The sequence below is a fragment of the Pezoporus wallicus genome, unplaced genomic scaffold, assembly GCF_028554395.1.
Source record: "Pezoporus wallicus isolate ANWC-B61680 ecotype Strahan unplaced genomic scaffold, APGP_CSIRO_Pwel_v1 contig_4309, whole genome shotgun sequence".
Lineage (NCBI taxonomy): Eukaryota > Metazoa > Chordata > Aves > Psittaciformes > Psittacidae > Pezoporus > Pezoporus wallicus.
This window is the reverse complement of record NW_026638191.1, coordinates 3,626,819-3,653,497: the sequence shown is the minus strand read 5'-3', so window position 1 is coordinate 3,653,497 and position 26,679 is coordinate 3,626,819. Positions and strand designations below refer to the sequence as shown.

General features: G+C 54.0%; 3 protein-coding genes across 3 annotated transcripts; all 3 read right to left on the bottom strand.

Annotated features, from left to right (window-relative positions):
- Window positions 1-3: 3 nt before the first annotated feature.
- LOC130599377 (protocadherin alpha-2-like) lies at window positions 4-3,416 on the bottom strand (the record flags this gene model as incomplete). Its single annotated transcript, XM_057409783.1, is given in 4 exon segments — window positions 4-328; window positions 330-943; window positions 946-2,576; window positions 3,362-3,416. Coding segments are annotated over 4 exon segments (2,625 nt in total), but the record flags the coding sequence as incomplete, so codon positions are not given.
- Window positions 3,417-7,265: 3,849 nt separating this feature from the next.
- LOC130599376 (protocadherin alpha-10-like) lies at window positions 7,266-9,836 on the bottom strand. Its single transcript, XM_057409782.1, has one exon. It carries the CDS (start codon window positions 9,834-9,836, stop codon window positions 7,266-7,268), a length of 2,571 nt encoding a protein of 856 aa, XP_057265765.1.
- Window positions 9,837-14,385: 4,549 nt separating this feature from the next.
- Window positions 14,386-24,620, bottom strand: LOC130599375 (protocadherin-16-like). Its single transcript, XM_057409780.1, has 3 exons — window positions 22,066-24,620; window positions 20,373-20,406; window positions 14,386-17,064 (listed from the first exon to the last, which is right to left on the bottom strand). The coding sequence occupies exons 1-3, from the start codon at window positions 24,597-24,599 to the stop codon at window positions 14,386-14,388; spliced, it is 5,247 nt and encodes a 1,748-aa protein (XP_057265763.1). The 5' UTR covers window positions 24,600-24,620.
- Window positions 24,621-26,679: the final 2,059 nt, after the last annotated feature.

Sequence of the window (26,679 nt, the reverse complement as noted above, 5' to 3'; positions counted from 1 at the left end):
CGGCTGCGTCTCTTTCGCTGCGGAACCGGGCGGTGGAGGGAAGTTGGGGCTGAAAACCATCAGGTCGCTCTTGCCCGCACCGTCCGTCACGCACAGGCTCCGGCTCTGGCGCTGCGAGTACGACCAGCTCCCCACTTCGCTGGCGCACACGAGCGTGGCAGGACCGGGACCCGACAGCACGGCCGACCGCGGCGCCCACCTCGCCGCCCCATACAGCACCACCGCCAGCAGGAACAGGCTCGACACCACGCAGATGGCCACCACCAGCCACACGTTCGTCGTCGTCGCCGATGCTACCGATGCAGCTGTCCGCCGGCCGGAGGCCCCCCCCAGACGAGCCCGAACCGGAGGCAGCCAGCGCCGCCTCGGCGCCCTCCACCAGCGACACGCTCAGCGTGGCCGTGGCCGAGCGCGCAGGCTCGCCGTGGTCCCGCACCACGATCACCAGGCGCTGCCGAGGGCCGTCCGCCTCCTCCAGCGCCCGCGCCGTGCTCACCTCGCCGCTGTAAAGCCCCACGCGGAACGGGCCCTTGCCCCGAGGCTCCCACAGCTCGTAGCGCAGCCACGCGTTGTAGCCCGAGTCCGCGTCCACCGCGCGGATCTTCGCCAACACCTGCCCCGCCGGCGCCCCCCACGACGCCCACGCCCACAGCGCCAAAGAGTCCGCACCCGACGCCGCCGAGCCCGCGGCCCCGGCGCCCGGCCCGCCCCCGGCAGGCGGCAGCAGCACCGGCGCGTTGTCGTTCTCGTCCAGCACGAAGAGCTGCACCGTGGCGTTGCCGCACAGCGCCGGCTCCCCCGCGTCCACCGCCCGCACCTCGAACTGCAGCACCTGCAGCTCCTCGTAGTCCAGCGGCTGCAGCGCCCACAGCCGACCGCTCTCCGCGTCCACCGACACGTAGCTCGACGCCGGACGCCACCCGACGCCCGACACCGCGGCCCGCCGCCGCTCTCCGCCACCGAGTAGCTCACGCGCCCGTTGCCCGCCTCGTCCGGGTCCCGCGCCCACAGCCGCGCCAGCTCCGCGCCCGCAGCGTTGTTCTCCCGCGCCAGCACCGTGTACACGGCCTGCGCGAACGCCGGCGCGTTGTCGTTCACGTCCGACACCGGCACACGCAGACCCCGGCTGGCGCGCAGCGGCGGCGCCCCGCCGTCCTCCACCCGCACCTCCACCTCGTATTCAGACACCCGCTCCCGGTCCAGCGCCTCCCGCAGCACCAGCGAGTACGAGCCCGCGAATGTCGACACCAGACCGAACGGCGACGGGGGCCACACCGTGCAGCGCACCCGACCGTTCGCCCCCGAGTCTCGGTCCGACACGCTCAGCAGAGCCACCACCGTCCCCACCGCCGCGTTCTCCGGCACCGGCACCGACAGCGACGTCACCCACACCTCCGGTGAGTTGTCATTCACGTCCAGCACCTCCAGTTCCACGCTGCAGTGTCCCGACAGCGGAGGCGTCCCTTTATCTCTCGCTTCAACACGAAAATCAAAAATACTGACTTCTTCGAAGTCCAGCGCGCCCGTCAGAAGGATTTCTCCTGTTTTCGGATTGACAGTAATCACATCTTTTCCACTCAGGGGAAGGAAGTTTGTCACCGTGTAGGTCATCTCACTGTTAATTCCTTCATCCGGATCCATGGCGTGCACCCGAGCCACCAGCGTCCCTTCTGCAGCACTCTCCAGCAACTGCACTTTATACACAGACTGGTTGAACTGGGGTGCGTTGTCGTTGGCATCCAGCACCGAGATCACTAGCTCAACCGTGCCTGTCAGCGGTGGACGGCCTCCATCTGTCGCCGACAGGACCAGACGGTGAATCGGCATCGTCTCCCGGTCCAGTGCTTTCATTAAAATAAGGTCGGGTACAATATTACGGCCATTCGATTTTTGTAAATCCACACCGAAATGCTCGCTGGGGCTGAGGCTATAGGAGAGCTGAGCGTTGGCTCCGACATCTGCATCCGACGCGCCCTCCAGTGGGAAACGCGACCCGGCAGGAGAGTTCTCCGATACATTGAGGTTTTTCCGTGAGGCGGGGAAGACCGGGGCGTTGTCGTTGATGTCGGTGACTTCCAGCTCCACATGGAAGACGCGCAGCGGCCGCTCCACCAGCACCTCCAGCCGCAGGGAGCAAGGCGCGCTCTTCCCACACAGCTCCTCCCGGTCCAGCCGCGAGCTCACCACCAGCGCCCCGCTCGCCCCGCTCACCTCCACGCTCGCCCGCCGGCCCTGCGACACCAGCCGCAGCCGCCGCGCCTCCGGTTCGCCCGCCTCCAGGCCCAGGTCCTGCGCCAGCCGGCCCACCACCGTGCCGGCCTTGGCTTCCTCCGGCACCGAGTACCGCACCTGCCCGGCGACCAGCGCCCAGGCCAACTGCAGCACCAGCACCCGCAACAAGGCACCACGACACACACAGTTCATCGCCTCCGGCATCGGCGCAGGCTCCGCACGGTCCCCCGCCGCCGTCCGGATGCTCCGGTTCTCCTGCCTGGCCCGCGCCGCCCCCCCGCGCTCACAGCCGGGTTCTCCGCCACTGGCACCGGGGCGGAGCCGCTGACACGCCGTTTCTGAGCCTGCAGCGACACCGTGTGCTTCTCCAACGCCTCACACACTCCCCGGCATCGGCCAAGCCTCCGGACCCGGGCTGCTCCCCTCTCGCTCGCCTTTTCTCTCCCCTTCTTCTCTTTGTCTTCCTTATTCCTTTTTCTTTGCTTGCACACATTTATTTCCTTCTTCCTCTTTCTTCACCATCTTGCCTTTTTTTTCTCATTTACCTGGTTTTCATCAGGTCTCCATTTGCCATTTTCATTCTTGCCCAACCCTACCCTGCTCTTTCAGATTTTTTTATTTCTCTCCGCACCCTTCTCTACCGTTTATTCCCGCTGGCATCTCCCCAGTCGCCTCGGGTGCCGCGGCGGATACCGTCAAAGACGGACCTATCCCCGCTGCTGACGGAGCAGCAATGCCGGAGCGCGGTGCTTTCCCCACGGGAGGGGCTGCTACAGATCAGCTCCACTCAGTGGCTAGAATTGACGTCGGTGCTGGTTCGTCACCACCCGTATCGTGTCCTTCCTTTCATTCTTTCTCAATCCCTCCATTTCCTCACTGCCTTTCTACTCCCTTCCTGCTTGTGCTTCCTTTCCTTTGCGCTTTTTAACTTTTTCTCTTATTAGTTGTCTTCTTTTACTTTCTCTTCATGTGCCTATTTTTTCCTTCTCTGACTCTTTTGAGTCTTCCTTAACAGAAATAGTTTCAGAAGTCCACACTACGTTTGCAGTAAGGATATACAGGGCCTCTCAGGGGCTTTTATACCCCTTCCTCACCACTCCTCATCAACCTTTACACTGTCCATGAGTACCTAGGATGTTAAGTTTCTCAACTTCATTCTGCAGCTCCAGGTAGCATTGGTTCATGTTGGTAATCTCAATAATCTTTTTTCTTTTTTCCTTTCAGCGGTTCCTTCATTTCCTTCTTTTGCTGCCTTTCTTTCTGTATTTCTCACTTCCTCTCTTCTTCTTTCTTGGCCTGCCCTGCTCTTTGCCTCCACTTCTCTTCTGCTTCCACCCTTGTCCCTTCTTTTTGTCTTTTACCAAAATGTTCTTAAAATAGGTACACCATACTCGTCATGAAGCACAAACATACTTTGGAAAGAGCTCTCATACCTTTTCCCTATCATCTTGTATTCCAGTGGACATGTAACAGCATTCCTGCCTTTGTCCTATCCATGCACCTCCAGCTTCCTCTCTTCAAGATGTGGTCCATGCTCTTCAGCCCTCTCAAGGACCCAGCACATAAGAGAGCAAGGCAATCATATGGCAAAGAACAGCTCTGCTACAGTGGAACAGAGTCCATCACACAAACACAATCCCAAGTATCTGGTACTGGGACCTCTAATGAAGTAGGTTCCAGAGACTCCAAACTTCATGAAGAAGTAGCTCAGGAATTCAAACCCATCACCTGCCCAAAAGCTCAAAAAGCACAGGGTAACCACAGCTTCCGAGTACTCCTCATGGACCTCGATGAACAGCTATTTTTCCAACCACAGAATGAACATGAAGCTCTTACTGCTTTTTTCTGGCACACATGCTCTGCCAGAACAACACAGCAAGAACCTCCATTCCCAGGGCATTACTCCCACGGAATATTTATTCCCCTTAGTCTCACTCCTTAGGATGATCCACTCATCACACACCAGAACTAAAGCCAAGGTAACACCACAGCATTTTCACTGAGAACATTCCCTCAATGCTCAATGCATACAAACCAGGGAATGCATAAAAGTCCCTCCTCCATCTATTCTTGCTTCCACCTGCAAAACCACAGCCACGCAGCATCAGGAAGGGAATGAGAGCAGGCAGGGGTGCTTTTCTGCTCCAAACCTACAGGCCTTTAAATCCAAGCAAAATTTTGATTCAATATGAAGAAACTGAAACTGAATGACAACAAAGGTACATCAGCCTCTCAAACACATTATAATGACTTACCTCTAGTGTCACCGGTGTCATCTTCAGAAAGGAAAGCATGATTGGTTTTGAGAGACCTTGTCCCTTAACATGAGCTGCAATCTGAGGGGATGCTGGACAGAAAAAATTACTGATGTTCTCCAAAAGCTTTGAAAATGCTCAACATTGTATGGTGCTCTCTCATGCACCTCTATCAAGGAGGAAGAAGGAGGGAGACCTGAAAGTCAGACATTCTCTTAACATCCTCAGCTCAGGAGAGTGGAAAAAACTTCCAACATGATAACCCAAAATCCTGCTACCTGACAGCTGCTAACATTCAGCAATGTCCATCTCATCTCCTGTTTCCAACACATTGCCAATAAAAGCATGGGCATTTTCACTATGGACAAGAAAATGAAACTCATGTGAATTGACTGCAACAGCAGGTTTGGTGACATCTTGATTACAAAAACTGTTTCCCCTCCCTCATAGAGCTAAGAACAGAAAAATTTTACAAAGCTTCTGTTTGACAACTGACATTCCACACAAACCCCAAATGATTAAAAACATGTATAGCAGTTATCTTCAAAAGCAGGGATACCACAACACCGTAACACTGAGAACTTCTGGAGTTATCAGCATTCTCTATCCTCTGTTATGGGAAATGCTATCTCCACAGCTAAGCAGACATTCTTCCCAGCATCAACATTTCTCTCAGGCAATACTCTACCCTGCTCAAGGTCATGCTCCTCATGACGCTGACACAGGGCCTACTCAGTACCATCACTGCCGCAGTACCCAGACATTGCTCCACCACAAAAACATGCCCCAGCTCTAAACCCCTCTCAAATCATGACCCGTCTTTGCACATACTGTCCCTCATGATTGGCACCACAGTATATGGAGTGATACCTTTTCTGCATAGTAAAGTTCCATTTGAAATTGAGTTCTTAAAAATGTTTGGATTAGAGCTCTGACACCTCTGATCCCAGATCACAAGGATCTTATTCTTCAAGAGAACCACATTAAATGCTAGAAAACCAAAGCTGGGCATGTATATCCAGACATCAAAATGAGCCATGCTTAACAGGATACATCATCTCTACCAAAGCTGATGATGCAGGTACACAAGGAGAGAGAGTCAAGCACACAGAGATTACAGCCACCTCATATTTCCTGAGAAATCCTGCCTCAGCAGGACCAACGAACTACCATAGCAGCATCAACACCTGTGGAAATGCTGTAGATGCTCACCACTATACAAGAACAGCAGCTTAAAACATTTTCCTACAACCTTTCCAAATCAGGAACAAAAAGATTCATCAGACACTATTCAGCAGGCAACCCCACCAACTCAACACATTCCTTATGCTAGGCAGCAGCAGTACAGAGGACTGTCTCTGGTGGGAGATACCCATAAACTCAAAAGACATTGCTGACAATTCAATAAAACACTATCACAAGATCCAGAAGGCTTACAACTCCAGCCATGCTGGGAGCCTGGGAAAGGATTATGGGTAAGAACAGTATGTCCCTTTCCTGCTTCATGCTTTCCTTTGGGCATCTTTCACTCCTGTTTGGGACATGCATTCTCAGGACACGTATGTCATCTCCAATTATTGCCCTACTACATGGCCAGTGATCCTTCCAAAAATTTCCAGTTCAGGCTTCCTGTTGCTCAAGGTCACCCTTCCTATTGTGAGGTGCTAAGGCCCTACTCAAGGTCATTGCCACATTCACCTCCCTGACAGTGTTCTCTTCCCCAGTTGAGGATTGACTCCAGCATTTGTGGACCCTTCCAAACAATGACTAATTAAAAAATAACCCCAAACCAATTGTATCACAGACTGTGTGCAGGGCACAAAAGGTGACAGAAAAGCTCTGCATTGCAATGGAATTATGTTCCGTGACAGAACAACCCAAATGTTGACAAGTCCCCCAATGTAAAAGATTATATTGGTTCTGTAGGACAATCTGAACTCAGTACTTTGGGGGGTTCTTTGGTTTTTTCCTTTGTGTGTGGCTGTTGATGCAAATATTGAACATCAAAGCGGCCCAGTGTATGTCATGCCACTTCACTGGTCAGGAGCACAAATCAGTAACTGTTGCCATCAGTGAGAGCCACGGAAAAAACATACTGGTCATGTGTTCAGCAGACTGTCTGTAGCTGACCAAGTTATCCACCTGGGACCTCTGTTACAACTCTGAAATGTTACACGTATTTCTAGAGACGGTGTTGGCACAGCTCTGTTCGAAGTGGGCACTGATTTCCTTCTTTAAGAACTCGAATTATTACAAGCACAGCACATTACAATACCACCTAATGTAGTATAACCTATGAGGTTTCCAGTACTTCCTTCAGGCTGCCGATGCTGATGATAAACTGAAAGACCATCCAAACAGGCCAGAAACAGAAATCTACAGCATGATGGGGGGCAGTAAGGGAGGGAGAGGAAGAAATACATACAAAAACTTCCTGCTTCTGACACCTATGGTGGTTCACAGTCCTCTATATTACGGTACCGAGCAGAGTTACATCCTTGCTAAAGAACACTAAAATGCCTACCCTAATTTCATCATGAATCTGGTCGAGGAAGTAAAAAGGAGGAAATCCACCACAGGTACTGAAATTCCTGACATCCCAAATATCACGTGGTGTCACGCCTCTTCATAGGAGAATCAAAAAACAATGACACCCCATATAAGACCAGGGATTGCCTTCTAGGAGAGATCTTTCCCTTCACACCCATCAAAGAGCCGGGGTACTACATTCAGGATACAGAGGCAGACACCAACATTCTTGCACAGCACCCACCGCCATCACGACTCAGGGGCTGAGCCAGGCTCACAGCGGGAGGATGAGCGAGAAGGGCGACAGGAATAGAAGGCGTTGGGGGAAGGGCGAGAGGCGAGGCAGGGAGCGCCACTGACCGTCTGCAGCAGAGTGGATGCATCCGGATGCGTCTCTTTCGCTGCGGAACCGGGCGGCGGTGGGAAGTTGGGGCTGAAAACCATCAGGTCGCTCTTGCCCGCGCCATCCGTCACGCACAGGCTCCGGCTCTGGCGCTGCGAGTACGACCAGCTCCCCACTTCGCTGGCGCACACAAACGTGGTCGGACCGGGACCCGACAGCACGGCCGACCGCGCCGCCCACCGCGCCGCCACGTACAGCACCACCGCCAGCAGGAACAGGCTCGACACCACGCAGATGGCCACCACCAGCCACACGTTCGTCGCCGTCGTCGATGCTGCCGATGCACCGCCCTCTGCCGTTCGCAGCCCCGCCCCCGACGAGCCTGAGCCCGCAGCCGCCAGCACCGCCTCGGCGCCCTCCACCAGCGACACGCTCAGCGTGGCCGTGGCCGAGCGCGCAGGCTCGCCGTGGTCCCGCACCACGATCACCAGGCGCTGCCGAGGCCCGTCCGCCTCCTCCAGCGCCCGCGTCGTGCTCACCTCGCCGCTGTAAAGCCCCACGCGGAACGGGCCCTTGCCCCGAGGCTCCCACAGCTCGTAGCGCAGCCACGCGTTGTAGCCCGAGTCCGCGTCCACCGCGCGGATCTTCGCCAACACCTGCCCCGCCGGCGCCCCCCACGTCGCCCACGCCCACAGCGCCAAAGAGTCCGCACCCGACGCCGCCGAGCCCGCGGCCCCGGCGCCCGGCCCGCCCCCGGCAGGCGGCAGCAGCACCGGCGCGTTGTCGTTCTCGTCCAGCACGAAGAGCTGCACCGTGGCGTTGCCGCACAGCGCCGGCTCCCCCGCGTCCACCGCCCGCACCTCGAACTGCAGCACCTGCAGCTCCTCGTAGTCCAGCGGCTGCAGCGCCCACAGCCGACCGCTCTCCGCGTCCACCGACACGTAGCTCGACGCCGGACGCCACCCGACGCCCGACACCGCCGCTCCGCCGCCGATCTCCGCCACCGAGTAGCTCACGCGCCCGTTGCCCGCCTCGTCCGGGTCCCGCGCCCACAGCCGCGCCAGCTCCGCGCCCGCAGCGTTGTTCTCCCGCGCCAGCACCGTGTACACGGCCTGCGCGAACGCCGGCGCGTTGTCGTTCACGTCCGACACCGGCACACGCAGACCCCGGCTGGCGCGCAGCGGCGGAGACCCGCCATCCTCCGCCCGTACCTCCACCTCGTATTCAGACACCCGCTCCCGGTCCAGCGCCTCCTGAAGCACCAGCGAGTACGAGCCCGCGAACGTCGACACCAGACCGAAAGGCGACGGGGGCCACACCGTGCAGCGCACCCGACCGTTCGCCCCCGAGTCTCGGTCCGACACGCTCAGCAGAGCCACCACCGTCCCCACCGCCGCGTCCTCTGGCACCGGCACCGACAGCGACGTCACCCACACCTCCGGTGCGTTGTCGTTCACGTCCAGCACTTCCACCACCACCTTGCAGTGACCCGACAGTGGGGGAGTCCCCTGATCTTTGGATTTAACATTTAGGCTGTATAAAGCAACTGTCTCAAAGTCCAGGGCGCCAGTCAGTTTGATCTCCCCGCTCTTCTCATCTATTCTGAATGCAGCTGATGCCGAGGAAGGAACAATAGTATCTATTTCATAAATCACTTCTCCATATACTCCTAAGTCCGGATCAGTTGCGCTTACACGAGCCACCAACGTGCCTTCTAAGGCGTCTTCAGGCAAAACTGCACTGTACACAGACTGGTTGAAATAGGGCGCATTGTCATTCACGTCCAGCACTATAAGCAGCAGCTCCACAGCACCCGTTAGCGGCGGACGGCCCCCGTCTGTCGCCGTTAGCACCAAACGGTGAATCGGCATCGTCTCACGGTCCAGAGGTTTCGTGAGCACCAGAAACAAGGATTTACTGAGCGAGTTACTGTTTTCTTCCTCTACTCTAAAATACTCGCTGGGGCTGAGGCTATAGGAGAGCTGAGCGTTGGCTCCGACATCTGCATCCGACGCGCCCTCCAGCGGGAAACGAGACCCCGGCAGAGTGGTGTATTCCGCGATGCTCAGGTTTTTACGTGCAGCGGGGAAGACCGGGGCGTTGTCGTTGATGTCGGTGACCTCCAGCTCCACGTGGAAGACGCGCAGCGGCCGCTCCACCAGCACCTCCAGCCGCAGGGAGCACGGCGAGCTCTTCCCACACAGCTCCTCCCGGTCCAGCCGCGAGCTCACCACCAGCGCCCCGCTCGCCCCGCTCACCTCCACGCTCGCCCGCCGGCCCTGCGACACCAGCCGCAGCCGCCGCGCCTCCGGCTCGCCCGCCTCCAGGCCCAGGTCCTGCGCCAGCCGGCCCACCACCGTGCCGGCCTTGGCTTCCTCCGGCACCGAGTACCGCACCTGCCCGCCGACCAGCGCCCAGGCCAACTGCAGCACCAGCACCCGCAACAAGGCAGCCTCACACACGCCGCCCATCGCCATCGCCGCTGGAGGTACCCACCCAGGCCAGCACGGTTTTCCGGCGCCGCCCGGGTGCACAGGCTCTTCCGTTCGGCCCCCTCTGCCCCCCCACGTTCACAGCCGGGCTCTCCGCCGCTCGCACCGGGGCGGAGCCGCCGACACGCCGTTTCTGAGCCTGCAGCGACACCGTGTGCTACTCCAACGCTTCACATGCTTTCTGACACCGCCCAATCCTACGGACCCGAGCTGCTCCGCTCGCGACTTCTTCCCCTGTTCCCCTTTCCTTTCAGTCTTTCTTATTCCTTTTTCTTTGCACTTCTTACTCTTTCTTCCGTTTTCAGTATTCCCGCAGTTATGTCATTTTATTCTATGATTCTATTATTCTATTCATGTCACTCGTTCTTTTATTTTCCTCATTGTCGTTTTCTTCATCATTCCTTTTTTTTTTTCATTTTCCTTTAGCTTTCTTCCCCTTTGTTCTTTCTTCCATTTCTTTATTCTCTTCGATTTCCTTTCCGTTCTTGCCCTGCCCTGCTCTTTACACCTCTGTCCCTTCTCTTCCAACTCTTCTCTCTACCCCCATTTACAGTTTCTCCACTGGGTCTGGTGCCGCGGCAGACACTGTCAGAGATGGATCTATTCTCTGCACTGCTCATTCCTTTTCTCTTCTTTTTTTCTCTCCTCCTCTCCTCTCCTCCTACACCACTCCACCAACGCCTTCCTCTTCTCTGGTTTGTCTCTTAAACCAACATATTTATGATCACTCTTGTCATGTAGCAAATACATACCCTTTGGTAATTGCTCTTCCCTGCTGCCTTCTATCTCTCCAGATGAGGAACTGCCTTTCTGCTCTCCTCTAGTCTCTGAAGACAGACTACACAGTCAATTCCCTTTCTAGAAGCAGACGACACTCTTCTCTCAAGGAAGAGAATCCACTATCCTCTGAAAATTAACCAAACACTGACATCTCAGTAAACATGCTCCAATGACTCTATCTCAGGTGAGTCTCTCATTGAGGAACTGAAATCCATCACAACTAAGCACAACAATCTTCAGTGAAAGCTCAAAAAGTAGGAGGCTACCACAACTCCTGAGCAGTCTTCATGTACCTCAATGATAAGCCATTTATCAGGCCTCATTTTCTACCTGTACAGTGAATGTCAAGCTCCTGCTTCTTTCTGGCAGCCATGCTCTGCCAATAAAACACAGCAGGAACCTCCATACTCATGTTAGTTCCCATGGAATACTATTCAATCAGTACAATTCATTCATCACAGCCAAAAACCTCCGTGACACCACAGTGTTTTCCCTGAGAACATCTCCTCAGTGCCCAACACATCTACTCCAAGAAATCCATCAAGGTCCCTCCTCCATCTGTCCCAGCTTCCACCTGCTCAACCTCTGCCAGGCAGCAGCAGGAAAGAAACAAAAGCAGGCAGTGGTGCTTTGCTGCTCCAAACCTACAGGCATTCCAACCCAAGCAGCACCCAGTCAGTCCAAAAGGAAGAAGCCACAAGTGAATGAGTACAAAAGTACATCAGCTTCTCAAATACATCCTCATGAACAATTGACTTACCTGTAATGTTACCTGCAAATGTGGGGGGTATTGTGCAGAAAAAAAAAAATTGATGTTCTCCAAAAGCTTTGAAAATCATGTGTGGTCCTCCCTCATGCACCTCTATCAAAGGTGAAATAGGAGGGAGACCTTAAAGCTACAAATATTATTTCAACATCATCATCAGGAGAGTGGAAAAACATTCCCACACATTCATGAATATTGCTTCAAAACCTGTCACCTGACAGCTGACAAAATTCAGCAGTCTGTATCTCATTTCCTGCCCCCAACACACAGCCAACATGAGAGAAGAAAAAGTGGTAGGCATTTTTGCTACAGACATGAGAACAAAAGAAACCCATGTTAGCATAGTGAAAATCCAGGTTTGCTGAAGGAGAGCACTTCTTCTCCTCCCTTGCAAGACAAAGAAAAGGGAGATGAACAAGGACGCATTCTGAGAAGGCTGTCAGAATGATTCAAATTTCTGTTTGACCACTGACATTCCACACCAAAACCAAATTATCAAAGGCATGTGCAGCAGTTATCTTCAAATGCAGTAATACCACAGAAACAACAGGCTGCAATGATATATAGAATTTCTGAAGGCCCTGAGAGGATCCTAGGAGAGCAGCCCTGTGCACTGGGCCTTTTCTCAAGGTTACCAATTGGCATCCTGTATCCTGTGCCATGGGAAATGCAATCTCCATAGCCAAACAGACATTCTCCAGTTCTTCCCCAGTGACACAGAATGCATTCTCCCCAGCATCTCCATTTCTCTCAGGCAACACTCTTCCCTGCTCAAGGTCATGACTCATCCCGTAATGCAGACACAGGCCCAACTCAGCACCATCACTGCCACAATACCCAGACATTGCTCCACCACAAAAACATGTCCCAGCAGTAAATACCTCTCTGAGACCATGTCCCAGGACTTTGCACATAGCTTCCCTCAGGATTGGCACCACAACATATGGAGTGATGCCTTTTCTGCACACTAAGGTTCAAACTGAAATTGAGCTCTTAGAAATGTTTGTATTAGATCTCTGATACCTCTGATCCCAGGCCACATGGATCTTATTCCTCACGAGAACCACATCAAATACTAGAAAACCAGAGCTGGGTGTGTATGTCCAGACATCAGAATGAGCCACATGTGACAACAGGATACATCATCTCTACCAAGGCTGACGGTGCAGGTACACAAGGAGGGGAAGTCAAACACAGATTACACCAACCTTGTGTCCTGTGTTGTCCTGCCTCAGCGAGACCAATGAACCATCACAACATCAAGACCTGTTGAAATGCTGTAGATGCCCACGACTATACAAGGGCAGCAGGCTGAAACACTGCCTTCTCACAACTGTCCCAAAACAGGAGTGAAAAGTTTCACCAGACAGTATTCAGCAGACAGCATCCCACCAACTCTTACCCAACACATTCCCCACCTCAACCAGCAGAAACACAGAGCACTGTCTGCTTCAGAGAACAAACTCAAAAGACATTATGGGCATTTCAATACCACACACTATCGCGAGATCCAGAAGGCCTTCAACTCCAGGCAAGCTGGGAGCCTGGGAAAGGATCTTGGAATGGAATAGCCTGTGCCTTCATGTTTTATTCAGGTCTCTTCCTGAATGCGTTCTCAGAGCAAGCATGCTGTCATTACTGTCTTACTACATGGCCCATGGTCTTCCCAAGGATTTCCATTTCAGGCAAGTCTTGCAACTTCTCAAGATCACCCTTCATATCATGAGATGCTAACATCCTACTCAGGGACACTGCCACATTCACCTCCCTGACATGCCTCTGTTCTTTTCCCCAACTCAGGCCTCACTCAAGCATTTGTGGACCCTTCCAAAAAATGAGAGAACTTTAAAAAAAAAACCAAACCAATCATATCAGATTGTGTGCAACCCACATTACATGTTTAAAAGATATCAGAGCAGCTCTACACTGCAATGGCATTGATTTCATGCTGTGATAGAACAATCCAAATGTGGACAAACAATTCAGTATAATAGAATATACTGGTTCTGTGAGAAAATTTGCATTTAGGGGTTTGTTATTGGGCAGGTTCTGTGTTTTTCTTTTGTAAGCGTGTGGCTGCTGATGCAGATATTGAGAAACAACATCAAAGACTCCAGTGTATGTCACATCACTTCACTGGTCAGTAATATTCACAATTGTTGCCATGAATGACAGCACCATAAAAACCATACAGCCAGTAGCTCTGTGTTCAGCAGACTCGCTGTAGTTCCTTCAAGTTCTGTTATCTCAGAGAGAACTGATCCACACCTGGATTACATCTCTGAAATTACATGCGTATTTGTAAAAATGGTGTCGGGTGAGCTGTGATGGCAATGGGCTTTTTCTTCTGAGAGAGAACAGACCAGATGCTGACAATCACAGAACTGCAATGGATGCCACCAAAATATAATAGAAATTTTCAGGGTTTTTTTTTAAGGTTTTCCAATTCCATGAGGATGTCAATAATGATGATACAAGTATTGGAAGTCCATGCAAATGGGACTGTCACTTAAGAACGAGGAGTGGAAATCTACAACATGATTCAAGGGTGCAGAAAAACAAAAGGAAACTTCCCATTTCTGACACAGTGGTTCACAGTCCTCTGCAAAGATTAATGAGTAGAGTTACAACAACCTTGCAGAAGAACATGGATAAACTCTACAACGCCTCCCCAAATTTTTTAGTGAACAAATTAAAATGTAGAAAGTCCACCACAGATAAACACCTGAACCTCTGTCATTAGGAACCACTTCTCTTGAAGAATGCAATCACATCACAAGAGGACAGGTTTTTGACAAGAAACAAAAAGGATTTACTTCTAGGGGAGACCTTTCTCTTCCCACCAGCAAAAGCGGGGGTGTTCCAGCCACGACAGAGGCAGATGCAAGTTGCACAGAAGAGCATCAAGCACGGTGCCAACACCCACCGCCATCAGGACAGGGGGGCTGAGGCCGGCTCACAGGAGGGCCTGCCTGGTGGGCGGGTGAGCTAAAAGGGCGAAAGGGGGCAAACAGCATCGGCGGAAGGGGAGGGAAACGAGGAAGCGCCACTGACCGTCTGCAGCAAAGAGGGAGCCTCCGGATGCGTCTCCTTCGCTGCGGAACCGGGGGGCGGTGGGAAGTTGGGGCTGAAAACCATCAGGTCGCTCTTGCCCGCGCCGTCCGTCACGCACAGGCTCCGGCTCTGGCGCTGCGAATACGACCAGCTCCCCACTTCGCTGGCGCACACGAGAGTGGCAGGACCAGGACCTGACAGCACGGCCGACCGTGGAGCCCACCGCGCCGCCCCGTACAGCACCACCGCCAGCAGGAAAAGGCTCGACACCACGCAGATGGCCACCACCAGCCACACGTTCGTCGTCGTCGCCGATGCAGCGCCGCCCTCCGCGGCCGCCAGTGCCACTCTCGACGAGTCCGAGTTAGCGGCCGCCAGCGCCGCCTCGGCGCCCTCCACCAGCGACACGCTCAGCGTGGCCGTGGCCGAGCGCGCAGGCTCGCCGTGGTCCCGCACCACGATGACCAGACGCTGCCGAGGGCCGTCCGCCTCCTCCAGCGCCCGCGCCGTGCTCACCTCGCCGCTGTAAAGCCCCACGCGGAACGGGCCCTTGCCCCGAGGCTCCCACAGCTCGTAGCGCAGCCACGCGTTGTAGCCCGAGTCCGCGTCCACCGCGCGGATCTTCGCCAACACCTGCCCCGCCGGCGCCCCCCACGACGCCCACGCCCACAGCTCCGTTGAGCCTGCACCCGACGCCGCCGAGCCAGCAGACCCGGCGCCCGGCCCGCCCCCGGCAGGCGGCAGCAGCACCGGCGCGTTGTCGTTCTCGTCCAGCACGAAGAGCTGCACCGTGGCGTTGCCGCACAGCGCCGGCTCCCCCGCGTCCACCGCCCGCACCTCGAACTGCAGCACCTGCAGCTCCTCGTAGTCCAGCGGCTGCAGCGCCCACAGCCGACCGCTCTCCGCGTCCACCGACACGTAGCTCGACGCCGGACGCCACCCGACGCCCGACACCGCGGCCCCGCCGCCGCTCTCCGCCACCGAGTAGCTCACGCGCCCGTTGCCCGCTTCGTCCGGGTCCCGCGCCCACAGCCGCGCCAGCTCCGCGCCCGCAGCGTTGTTCTCCCGCGCCAGCACCGTGTACACGGCCTGCGCGAACGCCGGCGCGTTGTCGTTCACGTCCGACACCGGCACACGCAGACTCCGGCTGGCGCGCAGCGGCGGCGCCCCGCCGTCCTCCGCCCGCACCTCCACATCGTATTGAGACACCCGCTCCCTGTCCAGTGCCTCCTGAAGCACCAGCGAGTACGAGCCCGCGAACGTCGACACCAGACCGAAGGGCACCGGCGGCCACACCGTGCAGCGCACGCGCCCGTTCGCCCCCGAATCCCGGTCCGACACGCTCAGCAGAGCCACCACTGTCCCCACGGCCGCGTCCTCTGACACCGGCACCGACAGCGACGTCACCCACACCTCCGGCGCGTTGTCGTTCACGTCCAGCACCTCCACCACCACCTTGCAGTGTCCCGACAGCGGGGGAGTCCCCTGATCTGTTGCTTCAATTTGTATCTCGTATGAACGGACGTCTTCAAAGTCCAGGGCGCCCGTTAGACGGATCTCCCCTGTTTCTGGATTCAAAAGAAAAATGTTTAAACCCTTCTGGGGAAAAGTATTACTCGCTGTGAATGTCAATTCGGCATTGCTCCCCGCATCCGGATCCGTGGCGTTCACCCGAGCCACCAACGTCCCCTCTGTAGCGTTTTCCAGCAGCTGCACTTTATACACAGACTGATTGAACTGCGGCGCGTTGTCGTTGGCGTCTAGCACCGAGATCACCAGGTCCATCGTGCCCATCAGCGCCGGACGGCCCCCGTCGCTTGCAGTTAACACCAAACGGTGAATCGGCATCGTCTCGCGGTCCAGAGGCTTTCTGAGCACCAGAAAAAGAGATTCTCGATATTCTTCACTCCTGTGTAAATCCAAAGCGAAATGCTCACTGGAGCTGAGGCTATATGAGAGCTGCGCGTTGGCTCCAACATCTGCATCCGACGCGCCCTCCAGTGGGAACCGAGTCCCCGGCAGCGACGATTCCGCGATGCTGAGGTTTTTCCGTGCAGCGGGGAAGACCGGGGCGTTGTCGTTGATGTCGGTGACCTCCAGCTCCACATGGAACACGCGCAGCGGCCGCTCCACCAGCACCTCCAGCCGCAGGGAGCAAGGCGCGCTCTTCCCACACAGCTCCTCCCGGTCCAGCCGCGAGCTCACCACCAGCGCCCCGCTCGCCCCGCTCACCTCCACGCTCGCCCGCCGGCCCTGCGACACCAGCCGCAGCCGCCGCGCCTCCGGCTCGCCCGCCTCCAGGCCCAGGTCCTGCGCCAGCCGGCCCACCACCGTGCCGGCCTTGGCTTCCTCCGGCACCGAGTACCGCACCTGCCCGCCGACCAGCGCCCAGGCCAACTGCAGCACCAGCACCCGCAACAAGGCACCACGACACACGCCGCCCATCGCCATCGGCGCTGGAGGTACCCACCCGGGCCAGCACGGTTCTCCGCCGCAGCCCGGGTGCACAGGCTCTTCCGTTCGGCCCCCTTCCCCCCCCCTCCCCCCCCCGCTCACAGCCGGGTTCTCCGCCGCTCGCACCGGGGCGGAGCCGCCGACACGCCGTTTCTGAGCCTGCAGCGACACCGTGTGCTGCTCCAACGCTTCACGCGCTCTGTTCTTTCGCCTCTTTCTTCCCTTGTTTCCTTTTTCCCTTACGCCGTGCTTTTTGCTTGCACACATTACTTCATTTCCTTCTTCCTATTTCATTTTTCCGATTTTTTTTTTCCCTTACCCAAATTCTCAATGTTTTATCTGTTCTCCATTCTCCCTTTTCATTCTTGCCCAACCCTATCTTGCTCTTTACGCTTTTTTTGTCACTCTGCATTCATCTGTCTCCTCTTCCCTCGATGTCAGCTCCCAGGCAGCTCCGGCGCCGCGGCAGACACCCTCATAGGCAGACACATTCCCCCTGGTGACGGGGCAGCAGCGTCGAAGCGCGGTGCTCTGCCAACAGTTCTGTTCCGCGACCAGAAGTGACTTCAGAGCGGGTTCTTCATCACATCTTCGCTCCTTTCTTTTTCTGCTTCTTTTCTCACCCTCCTTTATCCTTTCCTTCTCGTAGTCTCTTTCCTTTTTCTCTTTATATGATTCCCTTCTTTTCTTTCTGTCTTCTCTTCCATTCTCTTCCCCTGTGTTTCCTACACTACACTCCTCTTCCACCGCCATCTTTGTGGTATTTCCAAACCACAAACCACGCTTACAAGGAAGGATAGACAGGTCCTCTAGCATCCATCTTGCTGACAGTTCTTCATAAAGCATTGCAGTGTGCATGAGTACCGAGGATGCCGAGTTCCTCAGCTCCATTCAGCGTCTCCAGATAACATGAGAGCATGCTGGTTACGTCTTCAAGCATCTCTTCCTCCTTTTTCTCTCCCACCGAGTCCTTCCTTTTCTTCTTTTACTCATCCTTTCCCTTCTTTCTCTTTATTTTCTTCATTACTTTTCTCCTTTCCTCTCTTTCATCCTCTTTTTCTTTCTTGCCCGGCTGTGCACTGTGCTTCCATTTCTCTTCTGATTCCATCCTTGCCTCTTCATTTTGTCCTTTATGAAAATGTTCTTAAAATAGCTACACCATCCTCACCATGAAACACCATCGTGCCCTTTGGCAAGAGCTCTCGTGCATCTTTCATGCCACCTTCCATTCCTCTCATCATGGAAGAGCCTGCTTTCATCCAATCCATGCATCTTCAACTTCCCCTCTCTTCACAATGAAGGCCAGACTCTCCAGCCTTCAGTCCTCTCAAGCACCCAGCAAATAACAGAGAAAGGCAATCAAATGACAAATAGCTCTGCTACAGCAGAACAGAATCTATCACCCTTTGTAACAGAAGCCCAAGCACCACCCACTAGAACTGCTAATGAAACAGATTACAAAGACTCCAAACTATGCAAAGGAATCCCTCATTCAGAAACAAACCCATCACAGCCCAGCAACACAACCCTTCTCAGTGGCTCAAAAAGCATGGGAGAATGACAGGTCCTGAGTACTCCCCATACACCTCGATGAACAGCCTTTCTTCCACCCTCATCATCCACCTGCAGAATGAACTTGAAGATCATTCTTTTTCAGGCAGCAAGGCTCTGCTAGAACAATAGAGCAAGAACCTTCACTCTCAGGGCCTTAGTCCCCATGCCATACATTGCTCCCAGTTACTAGCATGATTCACTCATTTTCACACACCCAAACAGAAGCCACCAAGGTTCCACTACAGCATTTTCACCAAGAACACCTCTCAATGCAAAATGCATCCACTCCAAGGAATCCATCAAGGTCCCTCTTTCATCTGTCCTTGCTTCCACCCCTTCAACCTCTGACATGCAGCAGCAGGAAGGGAACAAGGACACGTGGTAGTGCTTTGCTGCTCCAAACCTACAGGCATTTAAATCAAGGCACATGATTTAAATATCAGCCTCTCAAACACATTATAAGTGACTTACCTGTAGTGTCACTGGTGTCATCTTCAGAAAGAAACACTTTCAGTACAGAAAAATTGATTTTGAGGAACATTGTCCCTTAATATTACCTGCAATCTCAGAGGATGCTAGACAGAAATTACTCATGTTCTCCAAAAGCTTTGAAAACACTGGAACTGCATGGTGCTCCCTCATGCACCTCTATCCAAGGGGAAGCAGGAAGGAAAGCTGAAAGTTAGTAAAATTCTCAACATGATCAGCTCAGAAGAGTGGAAAGACCTTCCCACACACTCATGAATATTCCCCAAAATCTTGCCACCTGACAGGTGCCAAAATTCAAGCCTCCATCACATCCCGTTTCCAAAACACTGACAGTATGAATAAAAAAAAACCAAAACAAAACAAAACAAGGGATGGACCTTTTCACTACTGCAAGAGAAGGCCTGCTGACATGATTACGACGAGCAGTTCTTCCCCTCCTTTACAAGACTAAGACCAGAAACATGATAAACATTTTGAAAACATTTAAGCAAGAACATTCCACATTGAAACAAAATTATTAAAGGCATACACAGCAGTTATCTTCAAAAGCAGCGATACCACTGAAAAGATCAGGTTGCCATGATATGTAGAACTTCTGGACGCGTTGAGAGGACACTGTGCGCTGCCTCTTCTCAAAGTTATAACTATTGGCATCTTCTATCCTATGCCATGGGAAATGTGAGCTTCACAGCTAAGCAGGCATTCTCCAGTTCTTCCCCAATGACACAGACTGCATTCTTCCCAGCATCTCCATTTCTCTTAGGCAACACTCTTCCCTGCTCAAGGTCATGCTCGCCATGATGCAGACACAGGCCCTACTCAGTACCATGACTGCCACAACACCCAAATGTTGCTCCACCACAAGAACATGCCCACAACACCCTCTCAGATCATGACCCAGGTCTTTGCACATACCTTCCCTCAGAATTGGCACCACAACATATGAAGTGATACCTTTTCTGCACACTAAGGTTCAAACAAATTGAGTTCTTAGGAATGTTTGTATTAGATCTCTGATACCTCTGATCCCAGGCCACATGGATCATTCCTCATGAGAAACATACCAAATACTAGAATACCAGAGCTGGGTGTGTATGTCCAGATATCAGAATGAGACACGTGACAATCAGGCCACATCATCTATACCAAGGCTGATGATGCAGGTGCCCAAATAGGAAAAGTCAAAGACACAGAGGTTACACCCACCTCCTCATGTGCCCTGAGAAATTCTGCCTCAGCAGAACCAAAGAGCCATCTCAGGAACATTAACACCTGTGGAAATGCTGCAGATGCCCACCACTACATAAGGACAGCAGGTTGAAACTCTCTTTTCCCACAACCTTCCCAAAACAGGAGCGAAAAGGTTCATCAGACAGTATTCAGTAGTTAGCATCACACCAATTCTTCCCAAACACATTGCTTACATCAGACAGCAGCAGCACTACAGGGTAACTGTCTCTGGTGGGAGAGACACACTCAAAAGTCATTATGGGCATTTCGATACCACACACTGTCTCAAGATCCAGAAGGCCTCCAACTCCAAACACACTGGGAGCCCGGAAAAGGATCCTGGGCAGGAACAGTCTGTGCCCTTCCTGCTTTCTGCTTTCCTCTGGTCATTTCCACTCCCCAGCCTGGGACATATGTTCTCAGGACAAGCACAATGTCTCCCATTATTGCCTTACTACACAGGCCACTGTCTTCTCAAGGATTTCCAATTCAGGCATATCTTCCCAAGGACTGCTCAAGGTCACCCTTCATATCATGAGGTGCTAAGGCCATACTCAGGCCCACTACCACATTCACCTCCCTGACATGCCTCTGTTCTCTTCCTCAAATGAGGGCTCATTCCACCACTCCTGGACCCTTCCAAACAATGAGACTATTCAAAAAAAAAGAAACAAACAAAAACAAAAAAAAAACAAAACAAAAAAAAAAAAGGAAAAAAAACACACACAAAAAAACAAACCCCAAACAAATACAAAAATTGTATAATACAGATGATGTGTGGTGCACAAAATGTAATGAAAAGAGCTCTAAATTGCAGTGGAATTCATTACATTCTGGGTACAGCAAGCCACATTTTTAGAAGAACCCCAATGGAAAAGATTATATTGGTTCTGTAAGACAATGTGGATTTAGGGGTTTGTTGAGGGTTCTGTCTTTTTTCCTTTGTGTGTGGCTGCTGATGAAAATATTGAAAGAACACCAAAGCAGCCCAATGTATGTCATGCCAATTCATTGGTCAGGAGTACAAACTCACAACTTTTGACATCAATGAGAGTCCCATTGAAAAACACCTAACACCCCCCCCCCCCAAAAAAAAAACAATAGACCACTGTGTTCAGCAGACTCTGTAGTTGACTCTTCATATTGTTACCTCAGGTGGAACTGATCCACATCTGGGAACTTACACCTCTGAAATGTTAAACATGTATTTGTAGATGGTGTCAAAATAGCACTGATGGCAATAGGCATTGATTTCCTTTTCTGTGAGAACAACTCAAATGCTGATGAGCACAGCACTGCAATGGATGCCAAAAATATATAGGAATATTTGGGTTCTTTGAAATACAGTTTCCAGTTCTTCGCTCATAATGTCAATTCTGATGATATAAATACTGAAAGATTATCCAAATGTCCAGCATCACTTCCACAGCAAGGAATAAAAATCTACAGCATGATTCAGGATGGCAGAAATAAAACTGGAAATGTGCCATTACTGACACCAACGATGGTTCACAGTCCTATGCGTGAACACTTTATGCTACTGAGCAGTTATCCTTGCATACAGGAAAATGCCTCCCTAATTTCTTTATGACTCTCATAGAAGAACAGATCTGGAGACTATCGACCACAGGCAAAGAAACCACTAAAGTCCCAATTGCCACGTGGCATCACTTCTCTTGAACGGGAGAACCACAGCACAAGAGGACAATTTTTTAACAAGCAACCCCACATAACAGAAGGGATTTACTTCAAGGGGACACCTTTCTCTTCTACCAGGCTGGAATGCCCTGGCCAGGATGCAGAAGCTGATGAAAAAGTGCCCAGAAGAGAATCAAATATCGTCCCAGCACCCACACCTCTCAGGAGCCGGCAACTGAGCCCACTCACACCAGCAACTGCCCACTGGGTGGGTATAAAGAGTGACAGGGACGCAGAAGAAAAGGACGAGAGGACAGAAAGGGAGCGCCACTGACCGTCTGCAGAAGAGAGGATGCCTCCGGCTGCGTCTCCTTCGCTGCGGAACCGGGCGGCGGTGGGAAGTTGGGGCTGAAAACCATCAGGTCGCTCTTGCCCGCACCGTCCGTCACGCACAGGCTCCGGCTCTGGCGCTGCGAGTACGACCAGCTCCCCACTTCGCTGGCGCACACGAGCGTGGCAGGACCGGGACCCGACAGAACGGCCGACCGCGGAGCCCACCTCGCCGCCCCATACAGCACCACCGCCAGCAGGAACAGGCTCGACACCACGCAGATGGCCACCACCAGCCACACGTTCGTCGTCGTCGCCGATGCTACCGATGCACTGCCCTCCACCGTTCGCAGCCCCAACCTCGACGAGCCCGAGCCTGAGACAGCGAGCGCCGCCTCGGCGCCCTCCACCAGCGACACGCTCAGCGTGGCCGTGGCCGAGCGCGCAGGCTCGCCGTGGTCCCGCACCACGATCACCAGGCGCTGCCGAGGGCCGTCCGCCTCTTCAAGCGCCCGCGTCGTGCTCACCTCGCCGCTGTAAAGCCCCACGCGGAACGGGCCCTTGCCCCGAGGCTCCCACAGCTCGTAGCGCAGCCACGCGTTGTAGCCCGAGTCCGCGTCCACCGCGCGGATCTTCGCCAACACCTGCCCCGCCGGCGCCCCCCACGTCGCCCACGCCCACAGCGCCCCCGAGTCCGCACCCGACACCGTCGAGACCGCGACCCCGGCGCTCGGCCCGTCCCCGGCCGCCGGCAGCAGCACCGGCGCGTTGTCGTTCTCGTCCAGCACGAAGAGCTGCACCGTGGCGTTGCCGCACAGCGCCGGCTCCCCCGCGTCCACCGCCCGCACCTCGAACTGCAGCACCTGCAGCTCCTCGTAGTCCAGCGGCTGCAGCGCCCACAGCCGACCGCTCTCCGCGTCCACCGACACGTAGCTCGACGCCGGACGCCACCCGACGCCCGACACCGCGGCCCCGCCGCCGCTCTCCGCCACCGAGTAGCTCACGCGCCCGTTGCCCGCCTCGTCCGGGTCCCGCGCCCACAGCCGCGCCAGCTCCGCGCCCGCAGCGTTGTTCTCCCGCGCCAGCACCGTGTACACGGCCTGCGTGAACGCCGGCGCGTTGTCATTCACGTCCGACACCGGCACACGCAGACCCCGGTTGGCGCGCAGCGGCGGCGCCCCGCCGTCCTCCGCCCGCACCTCCACCTCATATTCAGACACCCGCTCCCTGTCCAGCGCCTCCTGAAGCACCAGCGAGTACGAGCCCGCGAACGTCGACACCAGACCGAACGGCGCCGACGGCCATACCGTGCAGCGCACGCGTCCGTTCGCCCCCGAGTCTCGGTCCGACACGCTCAGCAGAGCCACCACCGTCCCCACCGCCGCGTCCTCCGGCACCGGCACCGACAGCGACGTCACCCACACCTCCGGCGCGTTGTCGTTCACATCCAGCACCTCCACCACTATCTTGCAGTGACTCGACAGCGGTGGAGAACCTTTGTCTCGTGCTTCGACCTGGATCTCGTAATTATCCATTTCTTCGTAGTCTAAATTTCTCTGAAGTCTGATTTCTCCTTTGTTTTCGTCAATACTAAAGATTTCTTTAACTTCCGCGGATGCGTGCCTACTAAATAAATATATAACTTCACTATTAACTCCTTCGTCCAAATCCGTGGCATTGAGCGTGATTATATGAGTCCCGGCCTCTGAACCCTCCAAGACCTTCACTTTATACACAGACTGGTTGAACTGGGGTGCGTTGTCGTTTACATCCAGCACTGAGATCACCAGCTTCACAGTGCCCGTCAGTGGCGGACGGCCCCCATCCGTCGCCGTCAGCACCAGATGATGAATCGGCATCGTCTCGCGGTCCAGAGGTTTCGTTAAAACAAGAGTCAAAGACGAGCTGTGCTCATTTCCGTTATGATCAAGTGAGAAGTGTTCATTCGGGCTGAGGCTATACGTGAGCTGCGCGTTGGCTCCGACATCTGCATCCGACGCGCCCTCCAGAGGGAAACGAGACCCCGGCAGAGTTGTATATTCCGCTATTGTAAAAGCTTCTTCATTCACACGGAAGACCGGGGCGTTGTCGTTGATGTCGGTGACCTCCAGCTCCACATGGAACACGCGCAGCGGCCGCTCCACCAGCACCTCCAGCCGCAGGGAGCACGGCGCGCTCTTCCCACACAGCTCCTCCCGGTCCAGCCGCGAGCTCACCACCAGCGCCCCGCTCGCCCCGCTCACCTCCACGCTCGCCCGCCGGCCCTGCGACACCAGCCGCAGCCGCCGCGCCTCCGGCTCGCCCGCCTCCAGGCCCAGGTCCTGCGCCAGCCGGCCCACCACCGTGCCGGCCTTGGCTTCCTCCGGCACCGAGTACCGCACCTGCCCGCCGACCAGCGCCCAGGCCAACTGCAGCACCAGCACCAGCAACAAGGCACCACGACACGCTCCCATCACTACCTCTGCCTGCTCCGGCACCGGCCCGGTCCCGCACGGCTCCCTGCCGCCGCCCGGATCCACTGGCTCTCCGGCTCGGCCCGCGCCGCACCCCCCCGCGCTCACAGCCGGGTTCTCCGCCGCTCGCACCGGGGCGGAGCCGCCGACACGCCGTTTCTGAGCCTGCAGCGACACCGTGTGCTGCTCTAACGCCTCTCACGATTCCTGACATTGTCCAAGCCGGCCGACCCCGCTCTCGCTCGCGTTCCTTTCTTTCCTTCCAGTATTTCATTTTTCCTTCATTGTTTGCTGTTTCTTTTTCTCTTCCAGCAATTACTTTTTATTCGTGTCGGGTTTTTTTTTTGTTTCCTTCTTTCATGTTTTCTTTCCTCTTCCCCACCATCTTTCTCCATTATTTTTTCATAATTTTCCTTCCCCTTTCGGTTCTTGCCCTGCACTGCTCATTATGCCCCTTTCCCTTCTCTCTCCTTTCCCATTATGAGAGCTCCTCGTCACCTGAGGCTTCGTGGGGACACCAGACTGACGCCATCCCCTTAGTTAAAATCAACATTGGTGCGGGGTTGCCATCTCTGTTGTCTCTTGGTTTTTGTCAGCTTCCTCCAGTAATTGCTTCCTTCCTTCTATCCTTCAATCTTCCCTCTATCAGCTCTCGCTCCTTCCCTTCTATGCTTGCTTTCTTCTTTCCTTGCTTTATTTGCATATATTCATTTCCTTTTTCCTTTCCTCCTGGATTCTTCTGCAAGGTAACATTCATGCATCCTGCTCATCTTTATAGCTTTTTATGTTTTCATCTTCCTTCATTCCTTCCTTTCTTCCTCTCAGCACATTTCTGTCTACAGTGATATTCTACATGCTAGTAAACATGTTGACTGTTTCTTCCCTTTTTTCGTGGTTTGCTCTTCTCTGCCCTTACTTCCTTCTTTCACTTTTTCTTTCCCTGTGCTGCATCCCCCCACCCCTTCTTCTTCTCTGCTTCTCTGCAACCAACACATCACTCGCGCCATGGAGCACAGACATACCCTTTGGCAAGAGCTCTTCCCTGCTGCCTTTAATCTCTTCAAAGAGAAACATTCCTACTTGCTCAGTCACCTCCCCTGCTGGAAGAAGTCTGCAATTCTCTATCACAGAACAGAATCCACCAGCCTCTTAATCCCAACACTGACATCAGCCAACAAGCTGCAGTGACTAATTCAGGGGAGTCTCTCAATTCAGGGTGTCAAATCCATTACAGCCATGTAATCCTCCAAGAAGGATGAAAAAGCACGGGGTCACCACAGCTACTGAGCACTTTTCATGTACCTCAATGAAAAGTCATTCTTCTGGCCTCATTTTCTACCTGCTCTGAATGCAAAGCCCTTGCTTCTCCTTTCTGGCAGCCATGATCTGCCAAAACAACACAGCATGAACCTCCATAGCCGTTCCCACAGAATACCTGTCACTCAGTAGCACAATCCACTCATCACACAGCCAAGGTAACACCACAGCGTTTTCCCTGAGAACATCCCCACAATGCCCAACATAGCTACTCCAAGAAATGCATCAAGAAGCCTCCATCTGTCCTTGCTTCCACCTGCAAAACCACAGCCAGGCAGCAGCAGGAAGGGAACAAGAGCAGGCAGTGGTGCTTTGCTGCTCCAAACCTACAGGCATTTTAATCCATGCATCATTCATTTAATCCAACAGGAAGAAACCACAACTGAATGGGAAATGTACATCAACCTCTCAAACACATCCTCCTTAAAGAGTAACTTACCTGCAACATCAATTCCAACTTCGTGGGATGCTGGACATTAAAAAACCCAAACGAATTCGTGTTCTTCAAAAGCTTTGAAAACGCTAGACACTGTGGTGCCCACTGATAAATCTCTACCAAAGCAGAAGCAGGAGTGATACCTGAAGCTGGTGACAACACCTTCAGGTCAGGATTGTGGAAAATCCTTCCTATACTCATGGAATACTGCCCAAAATCCTGCCAACTGACAGCTGCCAACATTCAGCAGTCTGCATCAAATCCCCTGTTCCAAACACATGGCCAGCATGAGAGAAGGAAGAAACAAGGGGTGGGTCTTTTCACTGT